Source organism: Nerophis lumbriciformis, linkage group LG16 (genome assembly GCF_033978685.3).
Source record: "Nerophis lumbriciformis linkage group LG16, RoL_Nlum_v2.1, whole genome shotgun sequence".
NCBI classification, from domain to species: Eukaryota; Metazoa; Chordata; class Actinopteri; order Syngnathiformes; family Syngnathidae; genus Nerophis; species Nerophis lumbriciformis.
In genome coordinates, this window is record NC_084563.2 from 31,467,973 (window position 1) to 31,492,608 (window position 24,636).

General features: G+C 37.6%; 1 protein-coding gene and 1 long non-coding RNA gene across 3 annotated transcripts in view; one reads left to right on the forward strand and one right to left on the reverse strand.

The window, feature by feature from the left end:
• LOC133617181 (transcription activator BRG1-like) overlaps window positions 1-22,335 on the forward strand; it is a 57,093-nt gene extending 34,758 nt beyond the window's left edge. The window contains exons 26-34 of one of the 2 annotated variants that reach the window (XM_061976989.1): window positions 4,882-5,142; window positions 5,219-5,296; window positions 7,644-7,862; window positions 7,934-8,199; window positions 9,623-9,731; window positions 10,994-11,095; window positions 11,166-11,298; window positions 11,401-11,540; window positions 17,693-22,335. In XM_061976989.1, coding sequence (XP_061832973.1) covers window positions 4,882-5,142; window positions 5,219-5,296; window positions 7,644-7,862; window positions 7,934-8,199; window positions 9,623-9,731; window positions 10,994-11,095; window positions 11,166-11,298; window positions 11,401-11,540; window positions 17,693-17,728 — 1,344 coding nt within the window. In that variant the 3' untranslated portion in view covers window positions 17,729-22,335. The remainder of the gene's footprint in view (window positions 1-4,881; window positions 5,143-5,218; window positions 5,297-7,643; window positions 7,863-7,933; window positions 8,200-9,622; window positions 9,732-10,993; window positions 11,096-11,165; window positions 11,299-11,400; window positions 11,541-17,692) is intronic. The other variant, XM_061976990.1, reaches the window with a different exon arrangement.
• LOC133617182 (uncharacterized) overlaps window positions 1-22,916 on the reverse strand; it is a 32,730-nt gene extending 9,814 nt beyond the window's left edge. Inside the window, exons 1-3 of the long non-coding RNA XR_009816954.1 lie at window positions 22,735-22,916; window positions 17,769-17,833; window positions 17,526-17,616 (exon numbers count right to left, since the gene is read on the reverse strand). This is a non-coding gene — a long non-coding RNA (uncharacterized lncRNA). The remainder of the gene's footprint in view (window positions 1-17,525; window positions 17,617-17,768; window positions 17,834-22,734) is intronic.
• Between the last annotated feature and the right edge of the window lie 1,720 nt (window positions 22,917-24,636).

Genomic DNA, 24,636 nt, shown 5'->3' on the forward strand with positions numbered 1-24,636 from the left:
GTTTGTTCCAAGTTAGAATGTTGCTTTTCACTCTAAATTGTCTATGACTGGTCCTCAAATTCATCCTGCAGGGCAGACAGTCCGATGTTATCCAAATCACAAGAGTGTCCACAGTTCTGCCCGCATGCTCCAATCATTTGTGGCAGCTTTGACGTACTTTGAAGACTGCCAGCAACTTCCAATTTGTCCACAAACCAGAGCAACGCTTACTCCAATCAGCAGATGTCCTGTTGTCATAATTCCCAATAGGTAGATATCTTCACGTCCTCGACTGATATCACGATATAGTCATTTTCTATATCGCACAGAGGCAAACCCGCGATATATCGAGTATATCGCTATATCGCCCAGCCCTCGTTCCAATGTTTAGATTTGGAGAGCAGTGCAAAAAGAGGCAACAAGAAAGTTAAGACAAGACAAAGAAGCAAGCAGGAGAGATAAGGGAGAGGAAGGGGGAGCGTCCGCCGTCGATGAGTGCCAGTGAGAAAGGGCTTACCACTGATAAGGTGTAAACAAAAACTGTTCGACTTAACTTTAAAAGGGAACTGCACTGTTTTAGTTTTATTTTGTCAACCGTTTACAATACTTATGTAAGACAAGAACACGTTTTTCTTTTTTTATGCATTCTAAATCGTAAATAAATGTTAGCATAATGTTAAAAGTCACAAAGGGGGGGCGCCATCATACATGAAAGACATCCGGGTCCCGGCACCAATTGTCGTATATTACTCAAGTTTTTTTTGTTTGAACACTCAAGGATTGATTGTATACTGTATTGTTATACATTATTATTATATTATGCCGTACATTTTATGCTTTACTATAACTTATTTGTACATTATTAACGACTTAGGGTAAATGTGTTTCCTGCAAAAAACACTTAAAAAAAGTAAAATATATCATTTGATTTCCCCAAAAAATCCACAAATTTACAGCAATGTGAATGCTGACGGTGTTGGTTTCACTTTTTAGATTATATAAAAAAAGACATATGAGACCGTTTTGTACAAAAGACGACTGTAAAAGCGATTGCAGCTGCAGTCACATGGGCACCATCGTACATGCAGGACATCCGGGTCCCCGCACCAGTTGTCGTAAATTATCCGAGTTCTTCTTGCTTCAACACTCAAGGATCAATTGCATACTGTATTATTATACAATATTATTATTTATATTATGCCGTACATTTTATGCTTCACTATCACTTATTTGTAAATGTGTTTCCCGCAAAAAACACTTAAAAATATCTACAGAATATTTTTCTTTTAAGTGAAAACATTTATTTTTTCCCCAAAAAGTCCACAAATTTGCAGCAACACAAATGCTGACGGTGTTAGTTTAACCTTTTAGACTGAGCTACTGAAATAGATTAAACATTTTTGTTAAGTCTTTTTGGGAAAAAGTAGCTCAAAAAGGCACAACAAATTTATGTTCACTTTGCTGCAAGTTTTATGAAGACATTTATAAAAAATATTATATAATAATATATATAAAAAAGACATACCGTATTTTCCGCACTATAAGGCGCACCGGATTATTAGCCGCACCTTCTATGAATTACATATTTCATAATTTTGTCCACCAATAAGCCGCCCCGGACTATAAGCCGCGCCTACGCTGCGCTAAAGTGAATGTCAAAAAAACGCTGCGCTAAAGTGAATGTCAAAAAAACAGTCAGATAGTTCAGTCAAACTTTAATAATATATTGAAAACCAGCGTTCTAACAACTCTGTCCCAAAATGTACGCAAATGTGCAATCACAAACATAGTAAAATTCAAAATGGTGTAGAGCAATAGTAACATAATGTTGCTCGAACGTTAATGTCACAACACACAAAATAAACATAGCGCTCACCTTCTGAAGTTATTCTTCATTCGTAAATCCTTCGAATTCTTCGTCTTCGGTGTCCGAATTGAAAAGTTGCGCAAGCGTGGTATCCAAAATGGCCGGTTCCGTCTCGTAGAAGTCATCGGGAGTCAGTGTCGCTGTTGTTCTGTGAATCCTGCCTTCCGGAAAGCTCGGACCACAGTTGTGACCGAAATATCTGCCCAGGCATTTACGATCCACTGGCAAATGTTGGCGTATGTCGTCCGAGGCTGTCTGCCCGTCTTAGTGAAGGTGTGTTCGCCTTCGGAGCTGTGTGAAAAAAGCCACCCGGCCTCTTCGCGTAAACTTCCCTTAACCACTCGCTCATCTTTTCTTCATCCATCCATCCCTTCGAGTTAGCTTTTATGATGACGCCGGCTGGAAAGGTCTCTTTTGGCAAGGTCTTCCTTTTGAATATCACCATGGGTGGAAGTTAGCATGGCAAGCTAGAACCACAGTGAAGGATGACTTCTCATTCCCTGTGGTGCGAATATTCACCGTACGTGCTCCCGTTCCACAGTGCGGTTCACAGGAATATCAGTTGCTGTGAAATACGGTAGTAATCCGTGTGCGGATGGAGAGATTGCGTCTTTTTATGAACCGGATCCTTGTCGCTTTGTAGGAGCCATTTTGTGGTCTTTACAGATGTAAACAGGAAATGAAACGTACGGTGATATCCGCGCGTTTTTTCTTCTTCTTCCGGGGGCGGGTAGAAGAAGAAGCGCTTCCTGTTCTATGGGGGCGGGTGCTTTCCTTGGCGGTTGCTTGCGTAGAAGAAGAAGCGCTTCCTGTTCTACCGGGAAAAAAGATGGCGGCTGTTTACCGAAGTTGCGAGATCGAAACTTTATGAAAATGAATCGTAATAAAGCGCACCGGGTTATAAGGCGCACTGTCAGCTTTTGAGAAAAATTGTGGCTTTTAGGTGCGCCTTATAGTGCGGAAAATACGGTATATGAGACCGGTTTGTAAGAAAGTTGGCTGTAAAAGTGAGTGTTGTCGCAGTCACACATGTAGGACATCCGGGTCACGGCACCAATTGTCGTAAATAACCAGAGTTCTTTTTGCTTGAAAACTCAAGGATCAATTGCATACTGTGTTATTATACATTATTACTATATTACGCTTTACTGTCACTTATTTGTAAATTATTAACGACTGAGGATAAATGTGTTTCCTGCAAAAAACACTTAAAAATATCTACAGAAAATTTTTCTTTTAAGTAAAAAGAAATTAATTTCCCCCCCAAAAAATCCACAAATTTGCAGCAACACAAATGCTGACGGTGTTAGTTTCACTTTTTAGACTGAGCTACGGAAATAGATAAAAATTTCTTGTTAAGTTTGCTTCGCTTTTTGGAAAAAGTAGCTCAAAAAGGCACAACAATTTATGTTCACTTTGCTGCAAGTTTTATAAAGACATGTATAAAAAATAATGTATATATATATATATATATATATATTAGAGATGCGCGGTTTGCGGACACAACCGCGGAGTCCGCGGAGTATCCGCGGGTCGGGCGGTTGAAATAAAAAAAAATTAGATTTTAAATAGATTCAGGCGGGTGGCAGTTAAACCAATTGGGAAATATATATACATAGTTAAATGTTGTTACCCACATACGAAAAACGAGCAGGCACCTGCAGCATATGCCACAACAGAAGAAGAAAAAAAAAAGAGATGGCAACGCCGGCAGCAAACGTGGTACGCGACAAACTAAAAAAGGGAATACTAAAGACCAGGGGAAAAAAAGGCCAGAAAAGTTCAGCATGGACTCGTTTTTATGAGGTTGTAAATCAGGATGATAGTAATGCTGGCTACGTGATTTGCAAGAGCTGCAACGCTGTTTATGTCTACGACAGTCACAAAACCGGGACATCTAACATGGTGCATCACATTTGTGCAAAACCCCGAACCTCCACAAACACCCTGAGCATGAGCAGTTTCGTCCGCCGTGATCCCAGAAGAGTGCCACAGGATGTTAAAACAAGGCTTACAGATGCATGTGTGAACGCAGCTGCCTGCAGCAGTTTGAGTGGCGCGAGCGCGCTTGGAGGTGCGCTCAGTGCGGCTCCCAGATGATTGCGCACTGGTGTGCGTCTGGGCCGTGACAGCGTGGCACGCATTGAATGTCTCTGCTGCATTGGATCAGTCTCCTTTCTTTAACAGGCAAAAGCTTTATAACCTCACTAATGCCTTGCATCGTCTATATTAGATATATAACAACGGGCGGGTGCGGTTTTGATTAAATGTTACTTCGGGTGGATGCGGATGGTTGACGACTTTTGTGATGCGGTTGTGGATGAAATAATTGCCTATCCGCGCATCTCTAATATATATATATATATATATATATATATATATATATATATACAAAAGACATATATGAGACCGGTTTGTAAGAAAGTTGAATGTAAAAGCGAGTGCTGCTGTAGTCACACATGTAGGACATCCGGGTCATGGCACCAATTGTCGTAAATTACCCGAGTTCTTTTTGCTACAACACTCAAGGATCAATTGCATACTGTATTATTATACAATATTATTATTTATATTATGCCGTACATTTTATTCTTCACTATCACTTATTTGTAAATGTGTTTCCCGCAAAAAACACTTAAAATATTTTTCTTTCAAGTAAAAAATGCCATTTGATTTCCAAAAAAATCCACAAAATTGCAGAAATGTGAATGCTGACTGTGTTAGTTTCACTTTTAGATTGAAATACTAAAATAAATTAAACAAACAAAAGATATTGTAATATATAGAAATGCATCTAGATATTGTTCTTCTCCTAACATTTCTTGTTCAGGCTGCTTCTCGTTTTGGGAGAAAGTAGCCCTAAAGGTACAAAAAGTCCCCCAAGTTGTTACTTTGAAATGTGCACAAACTGCAATATTTTGTGTGACTTTGGTCAAATTCCAAATTGAGGTTTTCAGATGTTTGTACTTATTAGCGTAAACAAAGCAACAAACGGCGATATGACCATATGTGAAGTACTTCATGTTTGTCTCCAGGACCTGCAGGCCCAGGACAGAGCTCACCGCATAGGCCAACAGAACGAGGTGCGGGTGTTGCGCCTGTGCACCATCAACAGCGTGGAGGAGAAGATACTGGCCGCCGCCAAGTACAAACTCAACGTGGACCAAAAAGTCATCCAGGCCGGTATGTTCGACCAAAAGTCGTCCAGCCACGAGCGCAGGGCCTTCCTGCAGGCCATCCTGGAGCACGAGGAGCAGGACGAGGTCTGGGGTCAGGAAGTGTGTCTACGTATAAATGTGTGTGTGAGCGACACAAACACACTCGCCACGTTCCAGAGGCCTGGCTTTCTGATTCTATGCTTTGCCACTTCAGGAGGAGGATGAGGTCCCGGACGACGAGACGGTCAACCAGATGATCGCCAGGAGCGAGGAAGAGTTTGATCAGTTTATGGTGAGTGTGGATCCACTCATGATTAATGACTTACTGTATCATCGTTACATTGCTGATAGCTATCAAGTTGCACACAAAGTAACTCTTACCTCATAGCTACAGGAGGCTTTAAATAACTAAACATTGTATACACAATACAATAAATACAATTTAAATATAATAAGAATGATAATAATCTAAAAAATTACATTTAAAAATAGGTAATTTACATACATACACACTTAAATATTTTTTAAACCCCGTTTCCATATGAGTTGGGAAATTGTGTTAGATGTAAATATAAACAGAATACAATGATTTGCAAAATAATTTTCAACCCATATTCAGTTGAATATGCTACAAAGACTCATAAACATTTTTTTTTTTGCAAATCATTAACTTTAGAATTTGATGCCAGCAACACGTGACAAAGAAGTTGGGAAAGGTGGCAATAAATACTGATAAAGTTGAGGAATGCTCATCAAACACTTATTTGGAACATCCCACAGGTGTGCAGGCTAATTGGGAACAGGTGGGTGCCATGATTGGGTATAAAAACAGCTTCCCAAAAAAGTGCTCAGTCTTTCACAAGAAAGGATGGGGCGAGGTACACCCCTTTGTCCACAACTGCGTGAGCAAATAGTCAAACAGTTTAAGAACAACGTTTCTCAAAGTGCAATTGCAAGAAATTTAGGGATTTCAACATCTACGGTCCATAATATCATCAAAAGGTTCAGAGAATCTGGAGAAATCACTCCACGTAAGCGGCATGGCCGGAAACCAACATTGAATGACCGTGACCTTCGATCCCTCAGACGGCACTGTATCAAAAACCGACATCAATCTCTAAAGGATATCACCACATGGGCTCAGGAACACTTCAGAAAACCACTGTCACTAAATACAGTTGGTCGCTACATCTGTAAGTGCAAGTTAAAGCTCTACTATGCAAAGCGATAGCCATTTATCAACAACATCTAGAAACGCCGCCGGCTTCTCTGGGCCCGAGATCATCTAAGATGGACTCAAGCAAAGTGGAAAAGTGTTCCGTGGTATGACGAGTCCACATATCAAATTGTTTTTGGAAACTGTGGACGTCGTGTCCTCCGGACCAAAGAGGAAGAGAACTATCCGGATTGTTATAGGTGCAAAGTGTAAAAGCCAGCATGTGTGATGGTATGGGGGTGTATTAGTGCCCAAGACATGGGTAACTTACACATCTGTGAAGGCACCATTAATGCTGAAAGGTACATACAGGTTTTGGAGCAACATATGTTGCCATCCAAGCAATGTTACCATGGACGCCCCTGCTTATTTCAGCAAGACAATGCCAAGCCACGTGTTACAACAGCGTGGCTACGTAGTAAAAGAGTGCGGGTACTAGACTGGCCTGCCTGTAGTCCAGACTTGTCTCCCGTTGAAAATGTGTGGCGCATTATGAAGCCTAAAATACCACAACGGAGACCCCCGGACTGTTGAACAACTTAAGCTGTACATCAAGCAAGAATGGGAAATAATTCCACCTGAGAAGCTTCAAAAATGTGTCTCCTCAGTTCCCAAACGTTAACTGAGTGTTGTTAAAAGGAAAGGCCATGTAACACAGTGGTGAACATGCCCTTTCCCAACTACTTTGGCACGTGTTGCAGCCATGAAATTCTAAGTTAATGATTATTTGCAAAAAAAAAAAAAAAAAATTAATGAATTTGAACATCAAATATGTTGTCTTTGTAGTGCATTCAATTGAATATGGGTTGAAAAGGATTTTCAAATCATTGTATTCCGTTTATATTTACATCTAACACAATTTCCCAACTCATATGGAAACGGGGTTTGTATGTATACATGTGTACCTATATACGTACAGTATGTATGTATATACTGTGTTTGCACATACATATATATGTATGTATATCAGATAGATAAGAAGGCTATTAAGACATTTGAAAACTAATAATATAACTTTATAATTGACCCTGAAGCGGACGGGGAGCTAAAGCAGCAACTTTAAAACTGGTGTAATGTGCTCCCGACCCCTGCTCCTCGTCATTTTGTAATAATTGTGGCGTTCTGATATTCTTTTTGGTCTAGACCAGAGAGCAGGACATTCCAATAGTGGAAACGACAGGAAATAAAAGCATGACTAGCACCTCTGTGTCGCCCTGAGAGGGAAATGGGCGGAGTCTGGCTATGTTGTAAAAAATGTGTATATGTGGGATGAAAGTCAGCTTAAAGTCCAAAATCACACCCAGAATTGTCTATAGATTGTACAAACTGATTATGGTTTCCCAAGAGAATGGGACCTAAAACTGAGCCCTGGGGAACCCCACACCTTATTTGAGGGTGACTGATGGACTTGGTTGCCTCACAGCGTATGGACTTGGACAGGCGGCGCGAGGAGGCCCGCAACCCGCGCCGCAAACCTCGCCTGATGGAGGAGGACGAGCTGCCCACCTGGATCATGAAGGACGACGCCGAGGTGGAGCGCCTCACCTGCGAGGAGGAGGAGGAGAAGATGTTCGGACGGGGCTCTCGCCAGCGGAAGGAGGTGGACTACAGCGACTCCCTGACAGAGAAGCAGTGGCTGAAGGTAACCGGAGTGAAAGGGGGCGGGGAAATAAGAGGTGGACGCCCGTGAGTATCTGGCTTTTCACCCCCGAGCAGGCGATCGAGGAGGGCACGCTGGACGAGGTGGAGGAAGACGTGCGCCACAAGAAGACCACGCGCAAGAGGAAGCGGGACCGAGACCCGGACCTCCCGGTGCCCTCGTGCTCCTCGGGCGGCCGAGGACGAGGAGACAAGGACGAGGACGCCAAGAGGCAACGGAAAAGGGGGCGGCCGCCTGTGGAGAAGATCTCCCCCAACCCTCCCGTCCTGACCAAGAAGATGAAGAAGATCATCGACGCTGTCATCAGATACAAAGACGGGTAGGAGACTGAAACGCTTATATTAGTAGTATTATATATAATATATAATATTTCTAGTTTTTTTTGTGTCGAGGGATGGAATCAAGAGTAAATAAAATAAATAACATGAAATAATAAATACCACTATTATTAGTAAAATCAGTGTTGAATTAGGAATAAAATAAAAAAATATATATGCACATATCCAGTAGTATCATGATAATTTAAAGAAAAATGCTATGTACCTTTGTCCAGATCTGCACCAACACCTGTTTTTCTAATCCACAAAAATGTAAATATTGTACTAATATAGAAATACAATTAATAGTTCAAATAGTAATACTACTACTACTACTATGATACTTGTATTATATATAATTTTAATTTTTGTAGGTGTGTGGAATCAAGAGTAAATAAAATAAATACCAAATTAATCACATGAAATAATAAATACAACTGTTATTAGAAAAATTACTGTTAAATTGTGAATGTTTTAAAAACTATATATAAGCACACATCTAATAGTATCATGATAATTTGAAGAAAAATGCTGTGCACCTTTGTCCAGATCGGCACCAACATTTTATTAGTGTTTTTTTTCTCATTTACAAAAATGTAACAATATAGAAGTGCAATTAATATGAGAACTAGTAATACGACTACTATAAAACTAGTATTATATATAATGTAATAAATGTATGTTCATTTTGCTTAAATGTTTGTAGTGGTGTTAATATAATTTTACTGTTAAATTAAGAAAGGTTATCTTAAAAAAATACAAGCACGAAATCAAATGAATAATCACAGTAAAGTTCTAAAATACTTGAAATGGTGAATAAAATGTTTATTAATATACAGCAGGCACCGCATCATATTGAAAGCTGTTTGTATGACAGTAAATTTAATTGGTTCCGGTCCTTAAAGTGGTAAATACATTTTTATAAAGTAGAGTAAATGAATTAATGAATTATAAATCAAATATTTTCAAAGCTAGAGCATATAAAACCGTCTAAACACAATTTGAACATTATGAGAGCCCTCCAGACATGAAATAGTAACACATGGTCACCTTTACACTCAAAAAAGCGAGACGAGATGTTACCTGAGGCTGAGCCAATCAGTGGCCACGATACTAAACAGCAAACTCTAATTGGTTTGATCTCATCGCCCAACAAATACTGTACTGTAGCACTGATATTTTTAGTTCTTTTAGCCATTGTTATGTTTGAAAATGCATAATTTAGGCCAAAAACATGTTGATTACGCTTAAATATTCTTTAAACAAAACTAAATCCACAATTGAGAGAAGCCGCAAAGTTTGAAGGGATGACTGTATATTAAAGTCAGCGCCCAGTTCTACATCACTAAATTCATCCTAGGTCTGAAGGTGCCATGTTGATATTATTGACTAGCGTTGGTCTCATAATGATGTCATGTCGTGCAGCACCAGTGGTCGTCAGCTCAGTGAGGTGTTCATCCAGCTGCCGTCAAGAAAGGAGCTGCCCGAGTACTATGAACTCATCCGCAAGCCTGTGGACTTCAGGAAGATCAAGGTATCGTCGGAACGTCGCTCGCTAACAAGAATTTTTTAAAAAAGAAGGAATTTTTAGGGCAACATAATTTGCGAAAAAAATCTAAAATGTTCTCTTTTTTTTTTAAATAATACATTTTTTAAAAGACATTTTCATGCCATTATAATTTTCAAATATAGAAATGTATTTTTTCATAATTTTTAAAAAACAAAAAAGAACTTTTCTTTTTTAATAAGAATTAATTTTTCAAAAAAAGTTTCAGGGCAACATCATTTTCAAAAATTACATTAGAAAATGTTGTTTAAAATAAGAATACATTTTTTTAAAGACATTTTCAGACCATCATAATTTCCAAAAATGTAAATGCATTTGTTTTTTAATAAGAATACATTTTTAGGCCATCGTAATATTCAAAAATCTATTTTTTTAATAGGAATCTTTTTCTTTTTCTTTTTTTAAAAGCCGTTTTTAGGGTGACATAATTTACAAAAATAGAAATGTTTTTTGTTTTTTTTAATAAATTAACATTTTTACAAAAGCCGTTTTTAGGCTAACATAATTTTTAAAAATGTTTTAATAAAAATTAATTTAAAAAAATATTTTTTTTAATTACAATTAATTCAACTAAAAAGTTTTTAGGGCAACATCAGTTTCAAAAATTACATTTAATCCAAAAATGTTTTTAAAATAAGAATCACTTTTTTTAAAAAGATGTCAGGCCATCATGATTTCCTAAAAGTAAAATGCATTTGTTTTTTCAATAACAATCCATTTTTAAAAAGCCATTTTTAGGCTATCGTAATATTCAAAAATCGAAAAATACTTTTTTTAAATTTCTTTGATAAGAATACATTTAAAAAAAGCCATTTTTAGGGCAACATAATTTGCAAAAATTTTTTTCCAAAATGTAACTGTATTTTTTTAAATTTAAGAATACATTTTTAAAAAGCAATTTTTAGGCCATTATAATTTTAGAAATTTGGTTTGTTTCTTTTTAATAACAATAAAAAAATTTAAGAAAGCCGTTTTTAGGCCATCATAATTAAAAAAATTTAAAAAAAGTATAAATAAAAATATTTTTTTTATTAAGAATCAATTTTTAAAAGGGCATTTTTAGTCCATCTCCATGCAACCAGAAAAAACGTTTTTCTGTTTTGAAAAAGTTTCATGATAATGATTATACCAAATAATACACTGCGAGAATCGGTTTGAATCCAGAAAGGATTCTGAATGGTTCAGTGCCCAGAGATTGACAGCCTACTAACAACCCCAACCGACACTAGGAGAAGATTCGGGGCCACCGCTATCGCAGTCTTGGCGACCTGGAGAGAGACGTCATGCTGCTCTTCCAGAACGCTCAGACCTTCAACCTGGAGGGATCTCTGGTGAGACCCCCGCACCTCCGCCTGTCCCCCACCGCCTGACCCTGACGTACGCTGTCGTTGGCGCGAGCAGATATACGAGGACTCCATCGTGCTGCAGTCCGTCTTCACCAGTTTGAGGCAGAAGATCGAGAAGGAGGAGGAGAGCGAGGGCGAGGAGAGCGAGGAAGAGGACGACGAGCAGGACGACGGATCGGAGTCTGAAAGTAGGAAAAGTCTGCCTCTGGGACTGACCTTGGAGGACTCCCTTTTACTCCTTGTTCTGCGTGTGTGTGTGTTTGTGTGTGTGTGTGTGTGTTCGTGTTCAGCTCGTTCTGTCAAGGTGAAGATCCGACTGGGCAGGAAGGAGCGAGGAGGAGAACGAGGAAAAGGACGCAGCAGACGATCGGGACGCACCAGAGCCAAGCCTGTGGTTAGTGATGACGACTCTGAAGATGAACAGGAGGAGGTAATTCACTCTGCCGGTGTTCCGTCATAACGTAACAGTTAGTTACGTTATAGCGTCCTCAAAAATCGAAACATTTCAAATCGAGACTGGAGTTTATGCATGTTTTAAATAAAAGTGACGTCAATACATTTTTAAGACCTTTCAAAATCGCATTTAAGACCTTTTATGAGATTTTGGGAGAATTTTAGACATGTTAAGGCCTTAAATTCAAATTATTGGATTTAAGACTTTTTTTAGACTTTTTAAGACCCCACTGATACTAGGGATGTCCGATAATATCGTGCTGCCGATATTATCGGCCAATAAATGCTTTAAAATGTAATATTGGAAATTATCGGTTTCATAATTATCGGTACCGGTTTCTAAAAGTAAAATGTACGACGTTTTAAAACACCGCTGTGTACACGGACGTAGGGAGAGGTACAGAGTGTCAACAAACCTTAAAGGCATTTCCTTTTCGTGCGTGCCGTCCGAGTCACATAATATCTACGGCTTTTCACACACACAAGTGAATGCCACGCATACTTGGTCAACAGCCATACAGGTCACACTGAGGGTGGCCGTATAAACAACTTTAACACTGTTACTAATATGCGCCACACTGTGAACCCACACCAAACAAGAATGACAAACACATTTCGGGGGAACATCCGCACCGTAACACAACATAAACACAACAGAACAAATACCCAGAATCCCTTGCAGTACTAACTCTTCCGGGACGCTACAATATAAAATAAACCCCCTCGATACCCCCTACCCCCACCCACCCACCTCAATCTCCTCATAGTCTCTCTCAGGGAGAGCATGTCCCAAATTCCAAGCTGCTGTTTGGATAGATAGATAGATAGTACTTTAGTGATCCCTTCAGGAGAATTCCCTCAGGAAAATTAAAATTCCAGCAGCAGTGTACAGAATTGAAATCTAATTTAAAAAGTAAAAAGTAAATAATGGGGGTATAAATGGAAACAGAATAGAAAAATATTACAATAAGAATAAAAATAAAAAGCAACAATGAGAATAAAAATATAACAGTAAAATAAGAAGATAACTAGAGAAACTAGGCAGTAGTGACCATGTTATGAAAAAGTATTGCACTGTTATTGTTTTGAGGCATGTTAAAAAAAATAATGCACTTTGTGACTTCAATAATAAATATGGCAGTGCCATGTTGGCATTTTTTTCCATAACTTGAGTTGATTTATTTTGGAAAACCTTGTTACATTGTTTAATGCATCCAGCGGGGCATCACAACAAAATTACGCATAATAATGTGTTAATTCCACAACTGTATGTATCGGTATCGGTTGATACCGGTATCGGTAATTAAGAGTTGGACAATATCGGAATATCGGATATCGGTAAAAAAGCCATTATCGGACATCTCTAACTGATACCCTGTCAAAGGTGGGAAATTATGATGGTTGGCAGCATTAAAAGGAGTAGGCAGTAGGGTTAGGGCTGGGCGATATAGGGAATATACTCGATATATCGCGGGTTTGTCTCTGTGCGATATAGAAAATGACTATATCGTGATACTCGAGTATACGTTCTCATGCAGTTTCTTTTAGCTGCGGGCATTACATTACAGGCTCTTCTCACTCTTTCTTGTCTCTCCTTCTCACAGAGACATAAAACAAGCGCACCTTCTTACATACGTCACATACTGTCGCACGTGCAACGTCACACGCTCTCGCGGAGCAGACAGATAGCGGCATGGGTAACGTTAACTGTGGTGCGAGTGGTAATACGAGAGAGAGAAGGTGCCAATCTGGTAACAAATGAAGGAAGAATAATTAATTCCCAAGAAAAACAGCAGGGGGTCCATCGTCTGGCGGTGGTTTGGCTTCAAGCGGGAAGTTGTTGAACAGACATTGCTACAAAAAGTATCATTACTGCTCATTTGTAGCATAATTTTAAAACTCACCCGCTAGAGAATGAAGAGTGCTTGAAACTCTGCATGTCAACATCTCGGCCGGTGCCACACCCACAAAATGCTGAAGCAACCATTTCCAGATCAACACCGTATGAAAAAATAATCAAGAATTTTTTTTAAAAAAAGGAATTTTTAGGGCAACATAATTTGCGAAAAAAATCTAAAATTTTCTCTTTTTTAAAAATAATAAATTTTTTAAAAGACATTTTCATGCCATTATAATTTTCAAATATAGAAATGTATTTTTTCATAATTTTTAAAAAACAAAAAAGAACTTTTCTTTTTTAATAAGAATTAATTTTTCAAAAAAAGTTTGAGGGCAACATCATTTTCAAAAATTACATTAGAAAATGTTGTTTAAAATAAGAATACATTTTTTTAAAGACATTTTCAGACCATCATAATTTCCAAAAATGTAAATGCATTTGTTTTTTAATAAGAATACATTTTTAGGCCATCGTAATATTCAAAAATCTATTTTTTTAATAGGAATCTTTTTTTTTTTTTAAGCCGTTTTTAGGGTGACATAATTTACAAAAATAGAAATGTTTTTTTTATTTTTTTAATAAATTAACATTTTTACAAAAGCCGTTTTTAGGCCAACATAATTTTTAATAAGAATTAATTTAAAAAAAAAATTTTTTTAATTACAATTAATTCAACTAAAAAGTTTTTAGGGCAACATCAGTTTCAAAAATTACATTTAATCCAAACATTTTTTTTTAAATAAGAATCACTTTTTTAAAAAGATGTCAGGCCATCATGATTTCCTAAAAGTAAAATGCATTTGCATCCAGCGGGGCATCACAACAAAATTAGGCATAATAATGTTTTAATTCCATAACTGTATATATCGGTATCGGTTGATATCGGAATCGGTAATTAAGAGTTGGACAATATCGGAATATCGGTAAAAAGCCATTATCGGACATCTCTAACTGATACCCTGTCAAAGGTGGGAAATGATGATGGTTGGCAGCATTAAAAGGAGTAGGCAGTAGGGTTAGGGCTGGGCAATATAGGGAATATACTCGATATATTGCGGGTTTGTCTCTGTGCGATATAGAAAATGACTATATCGTGATACTCGAGTATACGTTCTCACGCAGTTTCTTTTAGCTGCGGGCATTACATTACAGGCTCTTCTCACTCTTTCTTGTCTCTCCTTCTCACAGAGACATAAAACAAGCGCACCTTCTTACATACGTCACATACTGTCGCACGTGCAACGTCACACGCTCTCGCGGAGCAGACAGATAGCGGCATGGGTAACGTTAACTGTGGTGCGAGTGGTAATACGAGAGAGAGAAGGTGTCAATCTGGTAACAAATGAAGGAAGAAGAATTAATTCCCAAGAAAAACAGAAGGGGGTCAAAGCGTCTGGCGGTGGTTTGGCTTCAAGCGGGAAGTTGTTGAACAGACATTGCTAGAAAAAGTATCATTACTCCTCATTTGTAGCATAATTTTAAAAGTCACCCGCTAGAGAATGAAGAGTGCTTGAAACTCCGCATGTCAACATCTCGGCCGGTGCCACACCAACAAAATGCTGAAGCAACCATTTCCACATCAACACCGTATGAAAAAATAGTCAACAACAGACGGAGATAACGTCCGCAGGAACCTACCACATAGCGTAGGACATACACTATTTGATTTCCTATTATGCAGCTCATTTTTATTGAAATATCTTGTTTGACATCATGCACAAAAGTGCACTTTATTTGTTTTAAACTATTGTAGTGGCGTTCTGTACAAAAAGTGCACTTTAATTCAGTGTTGTTTTGATATGTCATCTTAGTGACATCATGCACAAAAGTGCACTAATAGCTTGTTTTAAAATGTCTCTGACAATCTTGCACTTTCTGTTTTGAAATGACATGAATGTTTGTGCCACTGCTTAATAACTGTTTAATAAATCCACTTTTGCTAAATTGACTTAGTTGTGATTTCCCTCTCTGCATGAAAGTTTAAAAGTAGCATATATTAATGCAGTATGAAGAAGAATGTTTTAATGTAGACACATAGAATCATCATTAGGGATGTCCCGATCCGATATTTGGATCAGATCGGCCGCCGATATTTGCCAAAAAATGCGTATCGACAAGGCATGGGAAAATGCCGATCCAGATCCAGTTTAAAAAAAAACTCCGGTTCGTGTTTTCCAACGCACAGATTTAAATAATACATTCCACTTTTCTGCTGCTCCCTATTTCCGTTCCGCATTTTCCAGCACACCTTCAACACATCCACAAGTCTATGGATTCTCACGCAGTTGCTTTTAGCTGCTGGCATTGCACTACAGGCTCTTCTCACTCTTTCCTGTCTCCTTCTCACAGACAGCAAGCGCAACTTCTTACACACGTCACACGTCACATACGTATACGTCCTCTCCCAGCAGAGAGGTAGCAGCATGGCTAACGTTAGCTGTGATGCTAGCGCAGCCGCTAAGGTGCGCGCCTGCTCAAACATCCTCTGCGCACGGCAAATCTATGCCACGCACAAAATCAAATAAAAAAATAAGCCCATAACAATTTTCAACACACGGACACGACAGAGAAAACAGTTTTCGTCATCATTGTTCAAATATTGTAACGTCTGTCGAGACGCTTATCTCCATTCGGTGCCACACGCCCACACCATCAAAATGCCGAGGCAAAAATTTCCACATCAACACCGTATGAAATTTTTTTTGATTTTTTTAGTTGTGATTTCCTTCTCTGCATGAAAGTTTAAAAGTAGCATATATTAATGCAGTATGAAGAAGAATGTTTTAATGTAGACATGCAAGCCTTGAAAGAACATTTTGAAAATCAAGACTACATTTCCTGCAAATGGGTGCATTTCTACCCTATATTTTAACTTTAGATTTATTCTCATATCAAACTCTTTTGGCTGTCTTTTTGACACTTACATCCGGCGCCCCCCTCCACACCCCGGATTATAAATAATTCAATGTGATTATCTTGTGTGATGACTGTATTATGATGATAGTATATATCTGATAGTATATATCTATATCATGAATCATTTTAAGTGGACCCCGACTTAAACGAGTTGAAAAACTTATTCGGGTGTTACCATTTAGTGGTCAATTGTACGGAATATGTACTTCACTGTGCAACCTATTAATAAAAGTCTCAATCAATCAATCAAAACACATAGAATCATCATACTGCTGTGATTATATGCATCAAGTGTTCATTCAAGGCTAAGGCAAAATATCGAGATATATATTGTGTTTCAATGATGCCATTTCTGTTTGTCATGTATAATTTGGTCTATTTTGTGTTTATCCTTGAATAAACAGGTCAGTTTCTTGTTACCAACCATTGTGTATTATTCAAACTCCCCTAATTCAGCTGGCTAGTTGTTATCAAGAGTACTAAAACCCTTTTCAACATGATTCTGACAACTAAGTAGGCTAAATAACTTTAAACTTTAATACATGCTCGGATAGGCCAGTATCGGTCAGTATCGGTATCGGATCGGAAGTGCAAAAACAATATCGGTATCGGATCGGAAGTGCAAAAACCTGGATCGGGACATCCCTAATCATCATACTGGTGTTAGTATATACAGTACATCAAGTGTTCATTCAAGGCTAAGGCAAAATATCGAAATATATCGTATATCGTGACATGGCCTAAACATATCGAGATATTAATAAAAGGCCATATCGCCCGGCCCTAAGTAGGGGTGTCCAAAAAAATTGATGTTCGAATAAATCGCAATTCTTAATCGTTTAAAAAAACTGAAAATGTTTTGGGTACTTCTCTTGTTGCCTTATTTGTATTTGACTTTATTAAATGTTTGGGTCGAATTTTATTAAACAAAACCAGTTTTATTCTAAGTAACAGACATCTGTTAACAGACATTAACCTGTTATTTATTTTATGGAGGAATGTAATTAATCATAGAAATGTTATTAAAAAAAGTATTGATTTTTGAATCGGGAATCGAATGGTTACCTCCAAAAATCGAATCGTGTGGTGCCTAAATTCCATCGCATTGTTGTTTTGAATGTAACCAATGGCTGAGCACTTTCTCACCTCTACTTCCTGCTGATTGGCTGTCGGTGCTTGTGGTGTCTTTGTAGTCATTGTCGTCATTGGAAGGCACAGCAGGGTGGGTCTGGAGGATCTAAAATGGATGTTTCAATGCAAGAAAAGTTAGGAAATAAATAAATGAACCAAGATGTTGTGTGTGTATTTTCCAGGATCATTCCGTCAGTGCCACTGATGAAGAGTCGTGAAGTGCAAGAGAAGACGTGATGAAGTAGTCCTCCTACTCACACATTTGCAGAAATGATGTTTTGGGTCGGCAGACTCCCAGCCAAACCTCCGCCAGCCCTCAGTCACTTAAGAACAAGAAACAAATACACACTTTTAGTCGCACACCAGACATAAGGTCTTCTTCGTTTCCCTGCATTGGCCCGGAGGACACAATTAAACTAATGACATCCATCACAGTGAAAGATGTTAAATCACAACACATAAATCTAATCTAATAAATAATCATGAATTAGGTCATAAACTGACTCGATCGAAACAATTCTGCTTATTTGCCACTTAATTGTACAAGATCATTTTGAGCAAATATTACCGTGCTTTACACTTCAATGCAAGGCTTCTTTTTCCCAGTTATAAATAGTCATGCGGTAGAAAAAAAGACACATTTTAGTATAACTGTGGAGTGAAATTACTGACAAAACTCCACAAAAAGAAATGTTTTTACTCACGCCCAACAATTATTGAGTAAAAAAAACGATTCACAAGTATAAAAAAACATTTCTGCAAGTAAAAAAACATTTTTCTTCAGGTAAAACTAGTACTACTCAGTGGCCTAGTGGTTAGAGTGTCCGCCCTGAGATCGGTAGGTTGTGAGTTCAAACCCCGGCCGAGTCATACCAAAGACTATACAAATGGGAGCCATTACCTCCCTGCTTGGCACTCAGCATCAAGGGTTGGAATTGGGGGTTAAATCACCACTGCTGCCCACTGCTCCCCTCACCTCCCAGGGGGTGAACAAGAGGATGGGTCAAATGCAGAGGACAAATTTGCTACACCTAGTGTGTGTGTGACAATCATTGCTACTTTAACTTTAACTTTAAAATGGTTCACAAGTAAAAAAAAAAAAAAAACTATTTACAAGTATAAAAACACATTTCAGCAAGTAAAAAAATGATTTGCAAGCATAAAAACAATTTTCTGCAAGTAAAAAACACAATTTGCAAGTTCAAAACCTATTTTGTACAAGTAAAAAAACAAATTGTATAAAGTATAAAAACTAATTTCTGCAAGTAAAAAAAAAAACTATACGCAAGTTTAAAACCAATTTTGTCCAAGTAAAATGATTCGCAAGTATAAAAATTATTCGCAAGTTTAAAATCAATTTTGTACAATTATAAAAACAATTTTCTGCAAGTAAAAAAACTATATGCAAGCTTAAAACCTATTTCGTACAAGTAAAAAAACGATTCGCAAGTATAAAAACAATCTTCTGCAAGTAAAAAAACAATTCGCAAGTATAAAAACAATTTTCTGCAAGTAAAAAAACTATTCGCAAGTATAAAAACACATTTCTGAAAGTAAAAAAAAAACAATTTTGTACAAGTAAAATGATTTGCAAGTATAAAACTTATTTGCAAGTTTAAAATCAATTTTGTACAAGTATAAAAACAATTTTCTGCAAGTAAAAAAACAATTTGCAAGTATAATACCTATTTTGTACAAGTAAAAAAAACCTTCGCAAGTATAAATACAAATTTCTGCACGTAAAAAACACAATTTTCAAGTTCAAAACCAATTTCGTACAAGTAAAAAAACGATTCGCAAGTATAAAAACAATCTTCTGCAAGTAAAAAAAACAATTCGCAAGTATAAAAACAATTTTCTGCAAGTAAAAAAACTATTCGCAAGTATAAAAACACATTTCTGAAAGTAAAAAAAAAAAACTATTCGCAAGTTTAAAACCAATTTTGTACAAGTAAAATGATTTGCAAGTATAAAACTTATTTGCAAGTTTAAAATCAATTTTGTACAAGTATAAAAACAATTTTCTGCAAGTAAAAAAACAATTTGCAAGTATAATACCTATTTTGTACAAGTAAAAAAAACCTTCACAAGTATACCGTATTTTCCGCACCATAAGCCGCCCCGTGTTATAAGCCGCGCCTTCAATGAACGGCATATTTCAAAACTTTGTCCACCTATAAGCCGCCCCGTGTTATAAGCCGCATCTAACTGCGCTACAGGGAATGTCAAAAAAACAGTCAGATAGGTCAGTTAAACTTTAATAATATATTAAAAACCAGCGTTCTAACAACTCTGTTCACTCCCAAAATGTACGGTAATGTGCAAATGTGCAATCACAAACATAGTAAAATTCAAAATAGTGCAGAGCAATAGCAATAACTTAATGTTGCTCGAACGTTAATGTCACAACACACAAAATAAACATAACACTCACTTTCTGAAGTTATTCTTCATTCATAAATCCCTCGAATTCTTCTCCTACGGTGTCCGAATTAAAAAGTTGGGCGAATAGGGGATCCAAAATGGCCGGCTCCGTCTCGTCGAAGTCATCAGAGTCAGTGTCGCTGTTGTTTTTCCAGCAGTTCCGTGAATCCTGCCTTCCGGAAAGCTCGGACCACAGTTGAGACCGAAATATCCGCCCAGGCATTTACGATCCACTGGCAGATGTTGGCGTATGTCGTCCGGCGCTGTCTCCCTGTCTTAGTGAATGTGTGTTCGCCTTCGGTCATCCATTGTTCCCACGCCGTTCGCAGTCATGCTTTAAATGCCTTGTTGACACCAATATCGAGCGGTTGGAGTTCTTTGGTTAATCCACCCGGAATGACGGCGAGTGTTGTATTTGTGTGCTTCACTTGTTTTTTGACACCATCTGTGATGTGGGAGCGCATGGAGTCGTATATCAACATGGACGGAGCTGCGTGAAAAAAGCCACCCGGCCTCTTCGCGTAAACTTCCCTTAACCACTCGCTCATCTTTTCTTCATCCGTCCATCCCTTCGAGTTAGCTTTTATGATGACGCCGGCTGGAAAGTTCTCTTTTGGCAAGGTCTTCCTTTTGAATATCACCATGGGTGGAAGTTTCTGGCCATTAGCATGGCAAGCTAGAACCACAGTGTGTCGCTTAGTAGGAGCCATTTTGTGGTCTTTACAGATGTAAACACACAAAGGAAATGAAACGTAATACCCGCGCGCTTCTTCTTCTATGGGGGCGGGTGCTTACCTTGGCGGTTGCTTACCGTAGAAGAAGAAGCACTTCCTCTTCTACGGGGAAAAAAGATGGCGGCTGTTTACCGTAGTTGCGAGACCTAAACTTTATGAAAATGAATCTTAATATTAATCCATATATAAAGCGCACCGGGTTATAAGCCGCACTGTCAGCTTTTGAGTAAATTTGTGGTTTTTAGGTGCGGCTAATAGTGCGGAAAATACGGTAAATACAAATTTCTACACGTAAAAAACACAATTTTCAAGTTCAAAACCAATTTCGTACAAGTAAAAAAACAATTCGCAAGTATAAAAACAATCTTCTGCAAATAAAAAAACAATTCGCAAGTATAAAAACAATTTTCTGCAAGTAAAAAAAAAATATTCGCAAGTTTAAAACCAATTTTGTACAAGTAAAATGATTTGCAAGTATACAACTTATTTGCAAGTTTAAAATCAATTGTGTACAAGTATAAAAACAATTTTCTGCAAGTAAAAAAACAATTTCCAAGCTTAAAACTTACTTTGTACAAGTAAAAAAACTGCGCACGTATAAAAACAAATTTCTGCACGTAAAAAACACAATTTTCAAGTTCAAAACCAATTTCGTACAAGTAAAAAACGATTCACAAGTATAAAAACTATTTTCTGCAAGTAAAAAAAAAACTATTTGCAAGTTTAAACCAATTTTGTACAAGTAACCAAATTATTCACCAGTATAAAAACAATTCGCAAGTATAAAGTAATTTTCTTCAAGTAAAAAAAAATGTGCAAGTTTAAAACCAATTTTGTACAAGTAAAAACAATGATTCGCCAGTATAAAAACAATTCGCAAACTTAAAACCAATTGGCAAGTATAAAAATAATTTTCTGCAAGTAAAAAACAATTTGAAAGTTTCAAGCCAATTTTGTATAAGTAAAAACATGATTCGCAAGTATAAAAACAATTTTCTTCTCGTTAAAGTATTAGACAGTATTATTCCAGGTTGATTTACAGGTTGAGCTTGTTTCACCTCTCTTCTGTCCGCCATTTCACTCCCCACCTTGCTTCTTCTTCTTTGTTATTTTTGGCGGATGGCCTTAAATTGACTCAACAGCACCACCTGTTGTCGTAGAGTGTGAATTACTGGTGCTCTGAGCGCAAATGTGTGGATTATTACTGTCAAAAGTTTGAACTTGAAGAAAATTGTTTTTATTCTTGCAATTTTTTTTTAAACTAAAGATCATTTTTTGGGGGCAGTTTCTCTTCATATATAACCATTTATTCATTCTTTATTTAAAGTTTAGAACAACACTTTTAGCCATCTTAGTTTTTCTTATGAGTGGTTATTTTAGGTTTCATTTACAATGGCAAAAAATAACTCGATTTTGGACTCTAGACAACGGCTACTATCTTTTATTATTGTTTAGCAACTTAAATACTTCAAAATGGATTTCAAGTCAGTCGACAAGACAAATTAAATATGAATCATATTTTTTTGTCTGTCACAAATACGTGAAATAACATGTTATATGCGATAAAGCCACTGAAACAAGTACTTTTATGTTATGTAATGCAATGCATTTCAAATGTTTAGGTAAAAAAATCCCTTTAAGTAAATAAAAAAAAAAGGCAAAAAAAAAAGCAGGACAGACATTGCATAAATGAAGAAAACAATGTAAAATAGATTTATTCAACACTATAAAACATGTATTAATAGAAAATGAGTGTAAATGTGAATGTAATTAGTGTTACTACCTCCTGTCATAGCACCAGACCAAATGTTTGAATTTGCGAGAATTGTACAAAATATAGTATTAAAATAAACTACAACATGAGATAATTCTCATAGAGAAAATGTATTATTTATTAATTTACATTTCGATTGAACTAAATAATACAGCACACACATATTTGCCATATAGGCCTGCTAACATGCTAGCGGGCTAACTATTAGCATGCTAACGTTTAGCATAACAACTTCGACAAACATCAAATTAAACCACAGTCAGAGTACAAAAAGGAATAATTTTTAGGTTACCTCATTGGCTGCATTTACTGTAGGGGTAAATAAAGCTTGTTGAGTGGTACATTACTAACTTAATAGGGATTTTGTTTTCCTGTCAAACAGTGTAGCAGTGTGCATCAACCATTAACGTCCCACACCACAACAGATAGAGAGCGAACATTGGTTCCGCCATTGGATAAAACTCATAGACATCTACTGCCTACTGGCGCTGACGAGACGCGGGGCCGCCATCTTGGAGTGGTGATCCGCTCCACTCAGAGCATTTTATTTGGCAGGAGCAATGAACTGTTAGCGCATTTAATTAATTTTACCTCCATACATATATATATATATATTATATATATATATATATTATATATATATATATATTATATATATATATATATATATATATATATATATATATATATATATATATATATATATATATATATATATATATATATATCAGTGACGTGCGGTGAGGTTGATGGCTGGTGGGGCACTGACTTCATCACAGTCAGATTTACAAACATATGAACCCTAAAGAGTATCTTATTCACCATTTGATTGGCAGCAGTTAACGGGTTATGTTTAAAAGCTCATACCAGCATTCTTCCCTGCTTGGAACTCAGCATCAAGGGTTGGAATTGGGGGTTAAATCACCAAAAATGATTCCCGGGCGCGGCGCCGCTGCTGCCCACTGCTCCCCTCACATCCCTTTACACATACAAACTGTAGCACACAAAAAAGCACATTTAATTAAAAAAAAAACGTTATTATAGTCTTACCTTTACTTATAAGTGTGGGAACAGTGGTGTTCGTGTTGGAGGAGTTGTGAATGAATGAAATATGAAATCCGTGCTGCAGTCTGCAGGTGTACCTAATGTTGTGTCCCTGCAGTCGTTCACGGCTCCTCCGGCGCGAGCATTGTTGTTTTTGCACTTTTTGGCTTCTCTATAACAAAGGAGTTGTAATATACATCTATTAACAAGCTTATTGTTTCTGTGCGGCTTGGTAGCAAATGCGTCACGGACCGGTACCGGTCCCCGGACCGGTGGTTAGATGACGATTTGTTTCCCTCTTAATAAAGGTTTACTTCTAGTGTTATGTCTATGAGAAGTAGTGGTCACTGGAATGAGCTGGCAGAGTGTAGAATGTAATCCATATACTACGTTATACATAACACAAGCACTGCGGAATCTGTTGCACTCAGTAAGCTTCAGAAGATTGTACCCATAAAAAACACATATGACTTTCTTCTGAAGAATCTCCAGTTTTTCTCCACAATAACTGGGATACGGTTTACACCGTACCGCATTGCAATAGTTTATATGTGGTTCAAATAGAGTCCGATGCAGGACTATTGTGTCCGTGCCTGCAACATTCCTCAGAAGCGGTTCTTTGGCTGAGGGTTGGCGGAGGTGGCTTCACTTTAGCGTATGTCGGCATCACAACCGAGTGAACGCTGCTTTCTCTCGGCTTCAAACGTATCAGACGCACATGGAGGTCTTCACCCATCCAAGAAGTACTGCATCTTGCTTTCTCGTTCACACGGCGACTTTCAACTATTTGCTTCTGATGTTATTTTAAGACAAAGGACCAGAGGGACGGTCGCTCCTCTCTGTTTGTGAACGCCTCACGGCTGTACGGTGTGGGATATTCTGTATGGACCATTTTCTTTCTGTGCTATCTAGTCTTTTTGTTGTTTTGAAGAACGCTATGGTGCGTTTATCTTTACAGAGATTAGGAACATGCAACCAAAGCATCGACTCATTCTCCTTTAACTTTTCAATCTGTCTGTGTTTGGTTGTTGTTGTCACATGGAAGGCAAATTATGACTAATAAATGTGTGCAAAAGTCTGTGTGCTGTACAAAACCTGACTACACCACCTGGAAATACACTTAGTGCTTAGACTAGGGTAACCCTAACCC